Genomic DNA, 18,341 nt, shown 5'->3' on the forward strand with positions numbered 1-18,341 from the left:
ATTCAAAAAAGCAATAGCAAATCGCTCAAAGTGAAAGTGGAAAATAAAATTATAGTCGAACTAAAAAATTGAAAAAGAATAATATTTTTTGTAGTCACTCAATATCTCAATCGCTCTACATAACAGACATTTGGTTATTAGTAATTAGATATATAAGACAAGAAAAATTACTACATTAATAAATCAAATTACAAATAGTCATGTAAGATATCACGTAAGACGATCATCTCAATGAGTAACTATTGAATAGAATTATTCATTGAAGAAATTCAAGTTGAGATACTAACATGAAACATATCCATAAGTTGGATGACTTTCAATGATATATTTGTGGGGGGGGAGGGAGCATGGAAGTTGGCAGCGTATAACGGGGGATTGTTCAGGCATTGGGACGATCAAGTGCGACGCAGTCACGCAGGGCTTTTTGCAGGTTACATTACTAGAGAAAGGATGGAATTTGATTGGTTGAACACTATGAGATGATGGGGCTACCGCGAATCTTGTTACTATATGTCCATTTTGAGAAATTCACCCTCTGTCCCTTTCAAGTAGACCCCTTCTACATAATAGAAAATCATGAATTTGTTGGATAAAATTTTAAAAGTTTGTATGAAACAGATTTTTCATGAATGATTTGCAGAAACAGTAAAGCAGAAAATAATTTGCAGAAACAGTAAAGCAGTAAATAATTTGCAGAAACAGTAAAGCAGAAAATTATGTTCGAAAAATTATGAAAAGAAAGAAGTCCAGAATTCGGAAAGGGGATGATCGAGGCGAGAACTATGCTCTCTGTCCTTAAGACGTTTTTACCCCGTCACACGGTGCTTACGGTATGTGGTAAAGCGTCTCCCAAGATACAACGATCGCACTTGCAGAAGCAGTACTTCGACTGCAAGACAACGAACCAGAAAGAATGAAAATACTCTCTGCAGACTGATGCAAGGAAGAAGAGATGTGTAATGTATGTATGCAGGAAATCGTGTGTCTACTTTGTGTTGTATGAGGACTATTCAAATAGAGGAAGAAAGTTGACGGTTTTGGGCAGTTTCCCTCACGCCACTTAATGCACAGTTTCTTCGAACTGATGGGTCGGTTTGTAAACTGTCAAAGGGAGGGAAAAAATTAAATTCAATTTTTTTTTTTAAACCGAAAATAAATAAAAAAAATTGAATTAATTTTAACCCAGGCCCACACCCGAACCGAACCGAACCGAACCGAACCGACCCGACCGGACGGCGGCGGCGGCGCGCGCGCGCGTGTGGCCTTTGGACTAGTCTAGACATTGTCTAAGACTCCCCCCTTTCAAAGACTATTGGTACCCCTTGGGGCCCAAACCCATTTCCAAACTTGAAGCTTATTAAGTGGTTCAAGGTTGTGTTTGCAACCTATGTGGGATTGGAACATTTTTCCAATTCTTTCCCATTTATCCTCTTATTTATTATCCAACTTTCAACCATAATTTCTCATTCATATTGAAATGGTTTTTCACAATTAAATATTCTACACTCATCTACTCGGAACGTAGAATTTAATTGAACATTAATCTCGATACATCGAACATCGGGTCCCACTTAAAATTGTGGTCAAAATTGACCCAATAGACCCACCATTTCCAACAAATCAATCAAACTAATCAAATTGAACACGTTTGAGCCGGGGTAGATTTGACACAATTAATTGGTTTGATGTGATTTTCGTTTAAAGAAAGTCATGGTGAATCGATTTAAACATGATTTGAACTCCCAAACCGCTGATTAATCAAATCAACTCACTTACATATTTATCATTTAAAATAATAATAATAAACTCTCTAACCTCATAATTATATCTCGATTTCTCTAATTTATAATGTTGTTTGTAAGTAACAACATTGAGAGTTTTGTTCCATAAGCTTATTATATTATACTTAGTCTTTTTTTCTATTCAGACAATCATGTTATATAATGCATAAAAAAGCAACAAAATTCTTAAGTTTCAATAGATTCGTTTCTATTAACATGATTTTATTTATTAGTCAATGATTCTTTTAATAAAAAGTTATTTATTTATTGGGATAATTGTAGTCACGATTTTAAACATTTCTTTTAATAGCAGATTTAATTCAAACCTTTCATTTGTATCACCAACGGTACCAAACCTTTCAAAAACTCATACCTAGACTCCAAATGAATGAAAACTGTTAGTTTGACCGTTAGTTGATCAGAAAATTAACATTGACCATAATTTTGAGTAGGAGTGGTCGATTCGGTTTTATCCAGTTCCAAAGGAAACGGAACCGAACCGAACCGAATACCGATGGAAATTTTAGAAATGGAACCATTGGTTCCTTAGCTAACTGTGGAATCGAACCGGAATCGAACCAATTAGTTCCGATTCGGTCTGGTCCGATTCCTTACATTGAAAATGTTAAAATAAAATGTTCACTAATAAAAACTCTAAAAATGCTACCAACGTGATGCTTTTAACAAAATATAGAAGAACCGAACATACTATTCAAAGATTTATTTAGGTATAGATGTACAAAGTGAAAACAAAATAAAAATTTCGCATCTTATAAATGAAATTATATATTATAAATAAATTTATATATTCTAATTTGGCTTAAAAATCAATTAATCAAAGAATTATAAAAAGAGACAAGGAAAGAATTAAAAAGAAGAAAGAAAGTGCTGGAGTCTAAAATTAAGAAGGAACTCGATTATTTTTAAGAAAAGTGTTGGAGATTGAATCATATATTTTACCCAAAAAAAATCCAATGAGAACCGTTTGGTTCCCGCGGTTCCCATACTAGAACCGGACCGGAACCGATCGGTTCTTAAAAATTTGTCTTGAAATCAAATTATTTTTTAGAAGATCCGGAACCGAATCGGCCAGTTCTAAACGGTTCCGATCCGATTCCACCAGTTCTGATAGTGATAGCAATTTACCCCGCCCCAAATGGGGCAAAAAAATCAGCCCCGTCGCGGGGCGCGGGTCCCCGCCCCGTGAATTTATTTATTTATTATTATTTTTATATTACATTAAAAGGTTAGGGTTCAACTTGTTTCAAATAGAAGGATGTAACATATTTTCTAGTATCCTCAATTGTACAAGTCTTATCAAACTTGACTAATTTATATATACCATTATGCTACTTTGTCAAATTGATATTATATTGATAAAAATAAATATAAAAAGATATAACGTGTTCAACTGAACAACTTTGAAAATCTATATATTATAATAAATTAAAGCATGTGGGATTACAACTTTTGTGACAATATCAAAGGAAAAAACACAAAAAATATTGTTCATCCTAATAATCAATGTTGTGTAACAATAGCGAAAATTATATTTAAGATTTGTAGTATTTATTTTGGATATTAACTTTGTTAGCTTGTATGTTATCCATATTTTATGAAACTCGGAATTAAAAAAAAAAATTAAACGGGGCAAGAACACCGTCTCGCCCCGTCAAAGGCAAGGCCGGGCGGGGCATGAGGCAGGAGAAACGGGGCGGGGCTCTCCGCCCCGTTGCCATCACTAGGTTTTGGAAAAAAGTGCCCACTCGCTGTCTCGTCCCGTTGTCATCACTAGGTTCTGGAAAAAAGTGTCCACTCCTAATTTTGAATAATTTTAGAAGGATAAAATGGTAACTTTACATTTACAAAAACACAATTATAAGATATTAATAATTAAATAAAAAAAAAAACAAAACAAAACAAAAATCAAAATAAGAACCACGCACCACCATCCCCTTCTCTCCTAACCCCTCACCCTAAAATCACCACCACGACCAGCGACTGGAGCCATCGCACCTGCCCAACGCCAGTGCCATGCACTCACCACTGCCCCGTTCTCTTTTGTGTGTATATAGGTGGTTGTCTTTAGAGGTTCATTTATGAAGTGGAAAGTTGAAGCCTTTCGCCTTTATATGCCTCAAGGGTTTTAGCCATGGAATTGCAATAGGAATTGCAAACTTTGGTTTGTGAAAATTTGAAATGGTTTATAGGAATTGCAAATATGGTATGTCGAAATTGAAACGGGAATTATTTGGTACGTGGAAATTCGCACATGAAAATTGCAAAAATTGGTTTACGGGAATTAAAATTGTAAAATGGGCTTTCCATTTGCTTGTTAATATGTGCTGAAACCACACAATTACCTAATTTTTCCATATCCCTTGTGCTGGGGTGGTGCTGAAAATACTCAATTACCTAAAATGGGATATTTAATTATTATGCTCTATGTCATTAATGTTTCTCATTGCATATATTTTACATGTCGATGCATCCATAATCATATATGAAGTTTCAAGAAATAAGAGTTTTTAAATGTCAATGAGTCAATGAATGTTTTAAAAATGTGTATTTCGAATGTTTTGTTACGATGTGTATGTTTATGCCATGAAATGTGTGAGTGAAAAATTGGGCATGAAAAATAGGCACACCCGATCAATGTTCAATGATAATGTTAATACTAACCGCTTTGCGATACTGTCGGTAGGACTCGACCGGATTCCAAATAATAATTATCCACTACATTCTGATTGTCAAAGCAATACCCCAAGTGCACTTATTATGTCAATATTAAGCTTTTGAAGAAATGAAAGAAAATTAGATACATATTGAGAAATACTTTTTGATTAAAGTAATTCATATGCATATCATAATCATGCATTATATTCATGAGATTTGCTTACTAGGCATTAGCTCATCTACACTATCCTTCCCCATTTTTAAATGATGAAGGCAAGATGATTTGAGAGTACTACTTGTGGTACAATAGACTCGGTACTAATATATTTAAATATCGACTTCTTTTGAATATTAAAGTCAACATTTAATTTTATTGTTTTTTCATTTAAGTGGAAAAGTTTTCTACATGTTATGTTCATAAATAAAGTCAATGACGTTCATTATATTTAATAAAAATTTAATCACTACATCGTTTATGATTTTAAGAATAAATTAAATGATAATACTTCCAAATCTAATTATTTAGATTTGGGGGTGTCACAATTATGATTCTCAATTCATACGTAATTTCTCATTTTTTTTTGCCATCCCATTAACACGTGAATTAACAGAGAAAGCATATTAAAGAAGAAGATCCAAAACCTGCATAAACGAATTCAAGAATCAAGAACAAAGGATTGAAAAATTCAAGAATCTATAACCAAGAATCAAATTTGAAGAACAAGAAATCAAGATTAAATTATAGCTTCAAGATTCATTATTCAAGATATAAATCAATGGATCAAGATATGTTTCGCGTTAATTATTTTTCTTAGTGATTTAAAACGAAGATATTGACAATTATGTAAAGTTTAAAAAGTTTAAGTTCAATAAATATTCAACAGGTATTAAATAAGACGATCGTCCATTACCATTTTAAATTGCATACCAAATATGCCCTGATTGTTCAGCCTACACTAAATACTGGTATTGGCATCTCTTGACTTTTCAGAAACTAACCTATTGGCTAGGAGAGTGTTTGATGGGGGTTAAAATTAATTTTATTTTGTAGGAGTGTCTTTGAGCGACATTCATTTTAAGCTCCGTTTGATACGCCATATTTTCCTTGGAAGTTAGAATTGAAAATGCCATTTTCCACTTTTTGCCATGCTTGATAGGCAATATTTTCCTGACAATTTGTTTTCTAATTTTATGGCACGTGACCCTATTTTCCACGAAAATGAAATTTGTATTCCTGTAGGTTAATTGGGAATTGGTTTTCTTGTTTGTTGCTTTTTCTTTTTCTTTTTTTTAAAGGAAACAAATTCTATCTTTAATTGTAAAAACAAATAATAATAATAATAATAAATCCTTTAATTAACAATTTTCATGTAAAAAAATCAAACGAACACCAAAAGATAGATGATTTTCCTAGCCCCTTTTTTTCAATGGAAACAAATTATATCCTCAATACCGATAAATTATATCCTTTTAATAGACAGTTTTTGTGTAAAACAAAACCAAATAAATACAAAAAAATAAATAAATTATTATTTCAACTTTTTTCATGTGAAAATTTTTACTAGTGAAGCACAATAATTGACAATTACCAGTAAAACAATTTCTAATTAACTTAATTTCCTGAAATTCGTTTTCTTTCCATCCAAATTCCATCTTTACAATCAAACGGACCCTTAAAGAATGTATTTTAGAATAGTAAATTGATTGAGAATTTGTATTTAAAAAAGCAGAATTTTTTTCGTATAATTTTAATGAATAATATGTTGTTGAAAAAAGATAGAAAAATACGTTTTAGAAAAAATGGGAATCAAACACTACATAAAATTGTGATAGAAGTTTTTGAAATGAGTGATTGAAAAAGTTGCGGGACTAAAAAAATGTAATTAATATTGATTGTTTAATTTTGATTTAAATTAAAATCAAATTTTAATTCAAACCAAACAGGCTCTAGAATTAAATATTTATACCTCAGATGGCCAGTAATATCATACCATTAAATACATTACTCTCTCAACCGCGTAGCTGCATCGTTATATATCTGGAGCTGATTGCAAGAGCGTGTTCAATAAAATCAAAGCAAAACACAGTAACTGAAATTTCCAATGGCTATGCCCAAAATTGCAAGGATCTTCGTAGGAGTGCTACTGATGTGCTCCATTCTAGTTCAAGCAGCAGATAAAAAATTCATCAGCTATGATGTCTTACGCCGTGGAGATGAAATAAAACCTAAGATTCTTCTGCCTCAAACACCAAGACCTTACAACAGAGGCTGCCTCAAGATCCTACGATGCAGAGATGGAACAAGTTGAAGCAACCATGATAGCGTTGAAAATCTTTTTATACATATAAAGAGATTGAACGTTGTTGCAACCAAATAAGTTATCTTCACATTGTTTTATTTTAATAATAAAAGAAGAATGGAATTTTTACCATCTGCCCTTCCTCAGCACCTCATTACATTGCAGCTGCGCAGATTCAAAGAGATCCTCAGTGGATCAGAATTAGATTCTCAATACAAGAGCTAAACACGCAATATGCATACATAAGCTTGGGGCTTAGTGTGCACTGACAAATCATATAATTGTTGTACTATTTATTTCTTTATCAAAATAGGAATATAAAATAATGGAAAGCCAAGCCCTATGTAGAGCAATAAAGCTTCTTGTACACCATGGTATACAGTCCTTTATCAAAATAGGAATATAATGTGAAAAGCTAGGCCTGAGCAATAAAGTTTCTAGTATACCATGGTATACAGCCCTCTCACAATGTGAAGGGTCCACATGAATATTATATTTGTTGACAACCCACATTGTGAGAGGGGTGTATGGGTGTACAACACAATTGCATGAAGAATCATTTTGGTCAATGGTTGAAAGTGATTCCACATCCACATTCATTTTTTCGTCAACGATTACTCAGCAATGAAACTTGGTTTGCACATTGAACCGCAATCAGCTGTAATTTAGTACAATCATACTAAACATCCAGGCTCAATTTAGATTGGACACGTGTCAATGCATAATTGAACAGTTTAAACTATTAAAACAAAAACTCCAATCGTTACTTATGCGATGACAAGGCATAGAAAGAAAGGTGATCAAAGGCCCACCAGGGCACTTCTCCACTGGCAAAGGACGGACGCTGTCAAACCTGGCAGAGCAGAGGTCGTGAGTTCGAAACATGGGGCTCTTGGAAGGCAAGAATTTATTCTTGAAAGGCAAGGGAACATTTGGAAGGCAATGATTTATTCTTGGAAGGCAAGTGGGAACTTGGAAGGCAAGGATTATTCTTGGAAGGCAAGGTGCAACTTGGATTGACTTGCTTGGCACTTTGTCAGACCAGGTGGGGAGCGCTCAGACCCTGGCCAGTTGGAGGCACATCCTGCGATTAACCGGACTGTGTGAAGAGGGGCCGGATCACAGACCCAAGAATTAGTCTAGAATAGGACACCTTGTAAAAAAAAAAAAAAAAAAAGAATTGAAGGAAAACTATTTTTTTTAGAGTAGATAAATCATCACATGATTCTCCAATTTCCCCCAACAAGACTCAGTGATATTGAGCAAGCACACTTACTTATGGTACAACACACGGCCTCAAGCTGCTATGCGATATCCCTCAATTGTTTGCACCATCTCAGCTGATTGAGAAATTACATAAGTACCTTTACTTTCTACATAGATTTGATGGAAATTACCTATTCAACAGCTTGAAGTCGTTGTAAAGAAGTGGTTTGGCTCGCCCCCCAGGGCACTTCTCCACTGGCAAAGGACGGACGCTGTCAAACCTGGCAGAGCAGAGGTCGTGAGTTCGAAACATGGGGCTCTTGGAAGGCAAGAATTTATTCTTGAAAGGCAAGGGAACATTTGGAAGGCAATGATTTATTCTTGGAAGGCAAGTGGGAACTTGGAAGGCAAGGATTATTCTTGGAAGGCAAGGTGCAACTTGGATTGACTTGCTTGGCACTTTGTCAGACCAGGTGGGGAGCGCTCAGACCCTGGCCAGTTGGAGGCACATCCTGCGATTAACCGGACTGTGTGAAGAGGGGCCGGATCACAGACCCAAGAATTAGTCTAGAATAGGACACCTTGTAAAAAAAAAAAAAAAAAGAAAGGGGATCAAAGCAGCCTTTCAAGATAATAAGATGAACCAGTTAGATATTGCTGGTTCTACAATTTCTATCCCATCATAAATACCTTGACAACATAAGTTATCTTCATAAGAAAAAGGATATTTGGCTGAATACCACCTTCACACCATAGTAACTGTGGCAGGGGATGCTTCATAATTATTGAACTTCAGCTAGAAAAGGATTTCGGAAATCCCTCTTTCTTCATCTAAAAATTTGGGGTTTTATACTCTCAAGCATAAATGTTAATTAGAGATTCTAAACATTGTCTACCATGGGAATTCAGAGTAAGGGAAATAGATGTAATGAAATTAACACGTTGCTCTAAATTACTGGTGTTAGATGAATGAATTTCTTGAATAGAGGGATAAAGATAAAACGAAAGAAAGAAGAGCAAACACATTGTACAGAAAAATAAAAAAACTACGAATTACATAACTTCTCTGAATTCTTCGCAAAACATGAAAAGCCATAAAAATCTAGACAAATCATTCATCATCACATGATTCTCCAATTTCCCCCAACAAGACTCAGTGATATTGAGCAAGCACACTTACTTATGGTACAACACACGGCCTCAAGCTGCTATGCGATATCCCTCAATTGTTTGCACCATCTCAGCTGATTGAGAAATTACATAAGTACCTTTACTTTCTACATAGATTTGATGGAAATTACCTATTCAACAGCTTGAAGTCGTTGTAAAGAAGTGGTTTGGCTCTGTGAATCTATGGCGGCAAATCACGGTTTCGGCCCGACCCGATTAGCCAGACTTTACCGGGTTCGAAGGTCTCTGACTACTTAAATTTGGAAGTTATCAAATTTGACCCCGAAATATAGAACCAATGTTAGTTTAGTCCATATAGTTTGGAAAGTGTGGATATAATGGTCCCTTTTATTGAAAGAGGGAGAAAGAGGATGATAAAAGGAAATAACTTTTATTGCATTAAGTGCTTGTTTGGTAAGAATTTTGATAATTAATTTTTTGACTGTTAGAAATAAAGTTGGGTCCTATTTGTGAGAGAAGAATTCAAAAATAATAACTAAAATAGTGAAATAACGATCAAAAAATTGATTTTAATTGATTTTTAAATTCTACCAAACAAGCTCTAAAAGATCAGGTCCTTTACTCATTATAATATATATGCCCCCAACTTTTTTAATCACCAGCTTAATCTTAATCTTTCATCATTAATTAGCAAATTTTGTTCTTAACAAAGATTTCCATCGAAAAAATCTTTTAACGTGCTAAAATGAATGACAAATATTTAAAGCTTGTTTTGCACGGATTTTTCCAAGGGAATTATTATTATCAAGGATAAATGGTTTAAATAGTTTTTAAAGAAACATATTCTTTAACAAACAAGTTACAATTTTGCATTTGTTGTTATTTTTGCGGAAATAAGCCTTTTACACATTCTTTCTTACTGAAAATTTTGGACACAAAATGTCATCATGAACAAGTTGGGCTGATTAATGGAAGACTGAAGATAAAAATATGCTGAAAGATAGTTAAAACTACACAGGCAATACAAAGAGTCCATAAAGCCAAACCAGTATGGTGTAAATTGCATTCAACAATGATCAGTGCAAAAATCCAACAACATTCTGGAAAATTGCGTAAAAAATATTGATTGCATCTCAATAAATGAAGTATCAAATCAAATTAAGAATATGGGCTAAGCTGCTCGATTTTACTCGTTTATTTAACAAGCAGAGCAATTTTAGCCAATGTTTCTTTGTGAGAATAGAATAGCATTCACTCATCTTTTGCTTTGCTGAAGTTTTCCATATCCGCCTGCATTTGATCAATCTGTTTTTGAGTTGGATTCATTTTCACCATCACTAGCCTTCAAGCCTAAACTCAAGTCCAACGGGGTTTTGTTCAGATCTCTACGTTCTACAGCATTTTCCTCTGGGGCCTGACATATACGAATGGAATTGAAAAGTTAATATACAATGTACATTCAAACTCCTATAAAAATAGCAATAGATCTGGAGAGATCAACGAAAGCAATGATTTAGAGAAGTAGCTCAAAAGGAAAAAAATCAAAAGGCAAACAGGCATCAGTGTCGATGCTTATTCAACATTCAAACAAGTACTCATATTCTCTCCCAAAGACTACTTCCGAAACAGTGTAAAGATCCAACCTGGTGGAAGCATATAAAATCCAAGCGAAGGAGCAATATAAATTGGAAAAATTCAAAACTGCTGCCAGTTTCTTAGAGAAAAAAGGAAAAACTGCTAGTAGCATTCAAATAGAACTTTGTCAACAAGCTAAGAACCTGTTTTGACATTGCTCAAAAAGTTTGTATAAGCACAAATAAATAAGTTCGTCCCAGATAAATTACATCTTTTTATTGGTTAAATTTAAAATAAGTCACTTATTTTGACAATAAGGTAAGAGTTACTTTCAATTTAAGAGGGTGTTTAGTGGAGATTAAAATTAGATATTTTAGTAAATTGTGATAATAACTTTGGAAATGTGTGGTTGAAAAGTTGTGGAACTCATAAAAGATGTAGTTAATATTGATTGTTTGCCTTTAATTTAGATTAAAATAAAATTTTAATCCATACCAAACATACTGTAAGTAACTGTTTTTAACTGAGTTGGCGTTCATGTAAAATTATTAGTAACTTTTTATGAGGAATAATATTGGGTCACACTAAATGTGTGGTTGGTTAGTAGTTGGGAATGTGGGATTAAAATTAATGTTTAACTTTGACTTAGAAAAAATAACTTTTTAGTTACCTTTATGGTGCGTTTTATTGTCAATATTTTCCATGAAAATTGTGTTTTTCTATCCAAATGCTTACTTTCGTGCTATTTGCCTGACATTTTTTCATGGAAAATGTTTTTCTACCTTTGGTCATGTGATCATATTTTTCTCAAAATCAAAAAAAATATTATTCTAGGGGAAGAAGGATTTATTTTTCAGGGAATTCACTCTCTCTTTCCCTCTCTCATATATCCGCCAATAAAAATTGGACAAGTATAATATTTTCTAAGTTGAAAATTAAATCAATCAAACACATTTAATTGACAATTTTTATGCAAATAAGTTTTAAGTAATTGAATTACCTAGAATTTATTTTCTTTCCATGCATATTTCATGCTTATAATCAAACGCACCCTTAAATGTTTGACAAAAAAAGGCTAAAAGTGAGAAAAAAATTGACATTCAAACATGTTTAGAAACAATTTTTACTTACTTTTAAGCTTAGTAAACATACTCCAAGCTTTGCTCCTAATAAATTTGGGTTGGGTCAAATAAAATTTGGTCCCCTATGTGAAAGTCAAAAGGTTATATTTGGAGAATTTTCTGTTACAAGTACGATGGTCACTGAAAGAACATCTATCAAATGATAAAAAATAAAAAACCATGAATTGCAAAGTTAAGTAAATCACCTGAGTATCATCAATCGGTACATCATTGATATCAGGCTTTTCATCATGCCCATCATTCTTGGAGGTTGCCTCCACTGTATTTGTATCAGACTCAGTTGTCTTTGCTTCATCCTCTAACTGGTCTGAGTACTCGTTCATTTGTTCTTCCAACACAGCAATCTATTTCGATCTCCAAAAACAGAGGATGAAACATAGCATAATTAGTGGAATCTATGGAACTGCCCTCAGCAAAATCACAATATAATAATAAAATACAAGGAACTTCAGATTTTCTGAGGCTTCCTAAAGAAAACTGGAGTATACTTACAGTTCATATGGGTCCATAGATGCTGTATAGTATTTCTTAAACTATCAATTCTAAAAGATCTCAATATTCAACAATAAACATTATATCTAGTAAAAGCGAATGGTGATGCCTGAGGATTCATAATGTTCAAGCCAATACATGAATGTATCCCCTACAGCAGAAATTGCTTAAAAGTGTACTGGGGTAGGGTCAGTATGCAACGTGTGTCGAATATGTAAAAATTATACAATCTCATCATTCGCTTCCGTCTGCCTCTGCGCTAATTTAGCATCAAGATCAACTGGGTCCAGTGCCTCACAAAAGATGAAAGATACGAAGATAAGGAGATTACAAATCAATCGTGGAAATGAGACTTAGAAAGTGCAAATAATGACAAAGGCAAGAAAGTTCCATTTAGTATGAGCAAAATCAGATTCAAAGAAAGGCATCTAGAGAGTAACAGAAATTAAACACGATAGGCCATACATTCAGGTCTGAGCAATTGTACGATGACATGAGATATTAGGTTGATGCTAACAAATACATTGCACAGCTTCGATCTTATGGACATTGTGAAATTTGTATAAGCCAAAGTGACAATCGCATTGATCATTCATAAATATATTTTGCAGCTAGTAATCAAAACAGATATTTTCCCAATACTCAGTACTGAAATACGTAAATACAATTGATTTCAAAGAAGAGGTACATCAATGCCAACAGATCTTGAAACTGTTTCATAAGGTCAAGGTAATATATTTGTTTGTTAGGAACAAAATTTGAAGGCAAAAAGATAAAGTGCGTTAATATGTTTGCCAAAAGGCATAATTTTTATGATCCTTCAACAATGCCAACAGAAATGACTAGAGATCAAGACAACTCAGCAAAAAAGTATGCTTCCATTTCGGATAAGAAAATCCAGTAAACAATGATGGCAAATATATTTTGCAGTGTTCTTTTTCTTTGAATAGGAAGTCTCCAGGTATATTATGGCTAGATAGCCAAATGACCAGAATGGTCCACCTGCTAATGAAAAGTACCAGGATAGACAGTGCCACTATATAAGGTTGCAGTAAAACAAAACAACTCCATTTATGTCTTCATGGAGATGAGAAAGAGTACACCTTTCTCTACTGGGGGCAGGGGATTCCATTTTCACAATTCCGTTGTTTCCTTTATAAACAATGTATTTTATTAAAAGACAAAAATACAAGGAATAGAGAATTAGATGAACTTGAATTGGAGCCAGAAAACTCAGTAAAAATGAGGTTTTCCCTATGTGCATGAAGCATGGTACACACACGTGAAGACACAGGCGCCAATCGAAACATACTTTTTATGACATTTCGTATTGCTCATAACCTCTAAATGCAGCCCTTTCCAGCTTACTGAAAACAATAAAACCTTTTGAAAAAGCAGGAACTGTAGTTTCTTAGCTCAAAACAGCTGATAACATCCACATACAGTTAAAAATTTGATTCCTTCACCATTTTGAAAAGCAGGCTTTTCTATCACACAAAAAATTCTCTCGGATTACAAACACAAGATTCCCTGATATCTACGTCCCAGAGTCAATGGTCCCTAAAAACAATTACAAGAATATTGTGCCACGATCGAAGCCTCCTAAGTCCTAACTTTCATGTTTCCTCTATAAATGAAATTTCATCTTCAGTCTCTTTCACCTTGAAGATTACTATGAATGGAAAGAAAGAAGAGAAAATTTTACATTCTTCCCATTGTTCCCAAGTATCCAAAAACTCTCGATCCCCTCTGGACATCAGACATGTACATTTTTAATTAGACAAGAAGAAAATCAGAGTTTGCTTCCCACGCCCACCCCCAGAAACATTCCAAAAATTACCAAATGACACACTCCAGAACAGAGATCAACCCTTTCACCCCAGGCAATTCTCAATATCTTTCAATTCCAGCTTCTAATTTGAAAACAAAACCCAAAACAGTATTCACTTTTAGTCTAGTTCAAGAACACAAAACCACATTTCGCCGTTAAAAAAAAATAAAATTACCAATGAATTTATATACAAACAATTTAATCCTCAGTTAAATTCAACACTTGTAGGCACCACATCCATACCCAACCCACCGAAGCATCAAGCGTATATACATGTCATATACAACGAAGGCAAATAAACTAAATCAAGAAGAAATCAAAATACAGAAAAGTACCGGAATGTACTTAAATTTACGCTTGGGGGGCTCTTCCACTGAAGCATCGTCGTCTTTAATGTAGTTCTTCGATTCATTGTTCCCGTCATTACCATTATTCTCTTTGTCTTGGTTGGGAGTGATCGGTGTCCATTTGTACAGCAAGAGATGTGAAGTGTTATTAACGCCATTAACTCTTCTATTGGCTTCCGTTTGATTGGAACTGGACGGCGTTACGTGGATCCACTTCTTCTTCCACTTTCGGACGGGACCAGTGAAAACGGTGGCGGGAGCGTATCGAGTTGAGGACCGCCCTAGCCTAGCTCCCACTCCCTCCATAATTCGAGATAAATCCTGTGGCAGCGGATTTGCCCAGAAAAAGGCGGATCACGGCTATGGTTATGGCGATTGGTGATTGCAGGGTAATATTATGCACCGAGTATTTCCATGCGTGAATTCTCAATTCTGCGAGCGTCTTTGGTAATTATTAGCTGGTTGGCGGTCCACCTGTGATATGAAATTGGACTGGCTCCTGGCCGTTTATAAATATTTTTGTGAGAATGGTATGGATGGAAACTTTTTTTAGCCTTTGACCACAATTTACATATAAAAATAATTTCATCAAAGTACTAATATTGTTATATTTGAATAATGCTATTTTTATCGAAAAATCAGGCCAGATCCAATGATCAAAGATGTCGTGACGGGAGTTGATTGGATGAGACAGCGGATTGTATTTAAAATAGTCTAATAAGGAAAAGTCACATGACATTATGTCAAACTTTCTGTTTCTGTAGCATGATTGTTCTTATTTTACCCTTCCAAACCTATGAAAAATTTCATCTTCCCATTTCTTTTTGTCCCTTCAATTGGCTTTTTTTTTCTTGCTTTTCTTCTCAATTCCTATCTCAACCAAAGCTAAAATCTACAAAATTAAATAGAAGAAATTTCAAATACGGCTATTTGCTCATCAAATCACAAATTAACAGTGATATTCAACATTGAGAAGAAAATCAAATCATTAGACCTCTTAAAAATCTCTGTGTTGCTTTCCTTTTACTTTGAGGTAAATTATATCGTTCTTCTTCAATTTCGAGAATGTAATATGGGTTTCTAATATTGATTTTATGGTATTATAGGCAATTTTATTTTTCTAGGATTAAAGTATCTTTTGCATTTTGATTTTCCTTTCCCATATAATTCTATGTTGGGTGGTGTATATGATTAATGATACATGCTTTATGTGTTGGAGAAATTAGGGATTTTAGATGAAATGAAGGCTTTAACGAAGCGGAAGAAGGTTGAGTTGACAAGAAGACAATTTGAGTTGTTGGAAAGTCACTTGACACATTTTGTTTCGTTGTACCTATGAAAGTGGTTGAAAAAATGAGTTTTGTCGAACAGTACAAAATATAAAGAGAGATACAACGAGAGATTAACTAATTTTGAGAAGAGTTTTTCAACCGATTCTTGCATCTTTTTGACATGACGACTTTGACAGTTAGTTGGCTAAAGAATAAGTTAGGAGGCCAAGGAAAGAGTCCATTCCAAAGGTTCGACCTATGACCAAATTATCAACTTATTAACTCTAGGACTTTTTTATTTGTATTTGTATGTTGTGTGTATACTATGCCCTTGTTTTAGCCCCATTTTTGCTATAAAAAATGTATTTTGAATAGTGTATTGATGTAAAATATGATGTTGAAAAATAAAAAAAAGTTTTAAATTTACGTGTAATATTATTTTATTGAAGAATGTATAGTTGAAATTATATCAAAACACTGTTTAAAAATGCATTTTTTTCCAAAGGGTTGATTTCTTATGTTTTTTATTTTTTCAAGTTGATTTAGTTCACATTACACTCGTATTCTTTCAAAAATATTAATTCTAATTATTTTAGAAAGAACATATTTCGTTTTAGGGAAAAAAACTACAATCTTTACTAGATTCATTTTCCTAAACAATTAAAGTCATTTTGAAATACGACAGTCTTTCTAAAACAACTATAGTCAACAATTAATATTATAGAAAAAAAGGACATTATCTGTCCTGTTATATAAATTAAATTAACGTGAAAAAAATAAACTAACCTTTACCAAAAATGACTAAAGTCTTTTTGGGAAAAAAATGACTGCAGTTTTTTAAAACGACTAAAGTTGTTTTCCTAAAATGACTTTAATTGTTTAAAAAGATTGTAGTCTTTTGGAAAAATTACTAAAGTCGTTTTGAAAGATTTGTAGTCTTTTTCTATGAATTTGCTATCTATATTCGGTTTTGAAAAGCTTTTGTTATCACTGTGCTTCACTATACTCTATTCACTCTAGTTGTTTGAAAAAATTCTGTAGCTGTTTAAAATGACTATAGTCGTTTTCCTGCAAAGTCGTTTTTACGAAAAGACTAGAGTCGTTTGAAATACCTCATAAAAAACGACTATAGCGAAAGATTTAAAAAGACTCTAGTCTTTTCGAACAATAACTCCGATCGTTAGAAATACTTGCAATTGTTTTTCTATGAATTTGTCTAATTTAGTATCTATTTCTTCAACATTCAATACATTTCGTTTAGAAATGTATAAGAAGACGAACTTCATTATAATGATACATTATTTAAGTATTTATTATATTTGAATTTCAAGTATACAACTTATAATTAATTTGAATAAGTTGAATGATCATGTATGATGAAAGACGAGATCTCAATCAAACATGTAACCTTATAAGTTAAATCATAATGCATAATATTTGAAACTGCTTTTGATTTGCTTTCAAAATATTTCATTTAAAAATGTACAGAAAACAAGTATATAATAAAAAACGAGATGTAAATCTGAAAAATGACTACGGTCGTTTTCTTATTACAACAGAAAATGACTCCGATCATCTTAAATGACTGCAATTGTTTGAACGACTCAAGTCATTTTCTTTCATCATTTGTTATATAAAATAAAAGAATATGAAGAAAATGTCCAACATTCACAAAACACAAATTAGGTATGAATTTGAACAAAGACTCACAATATAAAACATACATCATAGTACATATGGGATTGTGCTCCATTACACACCGTTCTAGTTTACCACATTTGGTTTTTAAATATACGACTTACAATTGATTTCGATAAGTTAGACCATCATGAATAATGAAAGAGTCAATTGAACTTCTACCCTTTTAAAATGTGTTTCATTTTATCATTTTAACCTATTTCATGTAAAAACGCATAGAAAGGTGAAATTCATCGTCATACTCCACTACACACTGTTCAGGTCATTGCATTCGATTTTATGCATATGACTTATATTTTAATTTCGATAAGTTAAATCATCATGTATAATGAAAGATGAAATGTCAATTAAATTTTCAAAATTCCAAATTGAGTTAGATTTCAACCTATTTCATTTAAAAATAAGTATAGGAAGATGAACATCGTTCTGTACAATTCATTGTGTTTCACTCCACAAAATTCAGGTATATCGTATTTAATTTTTAATTACACAATTTATAATTTATTTTGAATAATATAAACCATCATTTATAATGAAAGACAATATGCCTTTCAAACTTCTAACATTTTAGTATATGCTTGATTTCAACCTATTTCATTTAATAACACATAGGAATGGAAACTTCATCATTGTACTCCACTGTTTCTTTTAAAAACGTAGTGGAAGATGAAATTCGTTATATACGATTTATCGTGCTCCACTGCATATTGTTGAAGTATATCGTATTCAATTCTGAGTACATAATTTACAATTAATTTTGAATAAGTTAAACTATTACATATAATAAAATGTGAGATATCATTCAAGCTTAATAGTAATCAATAAAAAACCACTACAGTCGTTTAAAATGACCGAAGTCATTTTTTCGAGAGGTCCAAATGAATTAAAAAA

General features: G+C 33.1%; 1 protein-coding gene and 1 long non-coding RNA gene across 3 annotated transcripts; both read right to left on the reverse strand.

The window, feature by feature from the left end:
- Positions 1–6,400: 6,400 nt before the first annotated feature.
- LOC111387911 lies at positions 6,401–8,235 on the reverse strand. Its single transcript, XR_002701466.1, has 3 exons — positions 8,034–8,235; positions 6,888–6,922; positions 6,401–6,739 (listed from the first exon to the last, which is right to left on the reverse strand). It is a non-coding gene; the product is annotated as an uncharacterized LOC111387911 (long non-coding RNA).
- Positions 8,236–10,129: 1,894 nt separating this feature from the next.
- Positions 10,130–14,969, reverse strand: LOC111387909. 2 transcript variants are annotated; one of them, XM_023012525.1, is made up of 4 exons: positions 14,470–14,969; positions 11,997–12,155; positions 11,801–11,873; positions 10,130–10,508 (listed from the first exon to the last, which is right to left on the reverse strand). In XM_023012525.1, the coding sequence occupies exons 1-4, from the start codon at positions 14,785–14,787 to the stop codon at positions 10,480–10,482; spliced, it is 579 nt and encodes a 192-aa protein (XP_022868293.1). In that variant the 5' UTR covers positions 14,788–14,969; the 3' UTR covers positions 10,130–10,479. The 2 variants fall into 2 exon arrangements, with proteins under 2 accessions (XP_022868293.1, XP_022868292.1); XM_023012524.1 differs by lacking the exon at positions 11,801–11,873 and having other exon boundaries at positions 14,470–14,967.
- Between the last annotated feature and the right edge of the window lie 3,372 nt (positions 14,970–18,341).

Source organism: Olea europaea, unplaced genomic scaffold (genome assembly GCF_002742605.1).
Source record: "Olea europaea var. sylvestris unplaced genomic scaffold, O_europaea_v1 scaffold437, whole genome shotgun sequence".
NCBI classification, from domain to species: domain Eukaryota; kingdom Viridiplantae; phylum Streptophyta; class Magnoliopsida; order Lamiales; family Oleaceae; genus Olea; species Olea europaea.

What these genes read in the sequence shown, in the direction of transcription:
- LOC111387909 (XM_023012524.1), bottom strand. Translation starts at nt 14,787, where the DNA reads ATGGAGGGAGTGGGAGCTAGGCTAGGGCGGTCCTCAACTCGATACGCT. An exon ending in GTAAATTTAAGTACATTCCG is followed by an intron (nt 12,156 to 14,469) that starts GTACTTTTCTGT and finishes AGATCGAAATAG; the next exon opens with ATTGCTGTGTTGGAAGAACA. An exon ending in TACCGATTGATGATACTCAG is followed by an intron (nt 10,509 to 11,996) that starts GTGATTTACTTA and finishes CGTATATGTCAG; the next exon opens with GCCCCAGAGGAAAATGCTGT.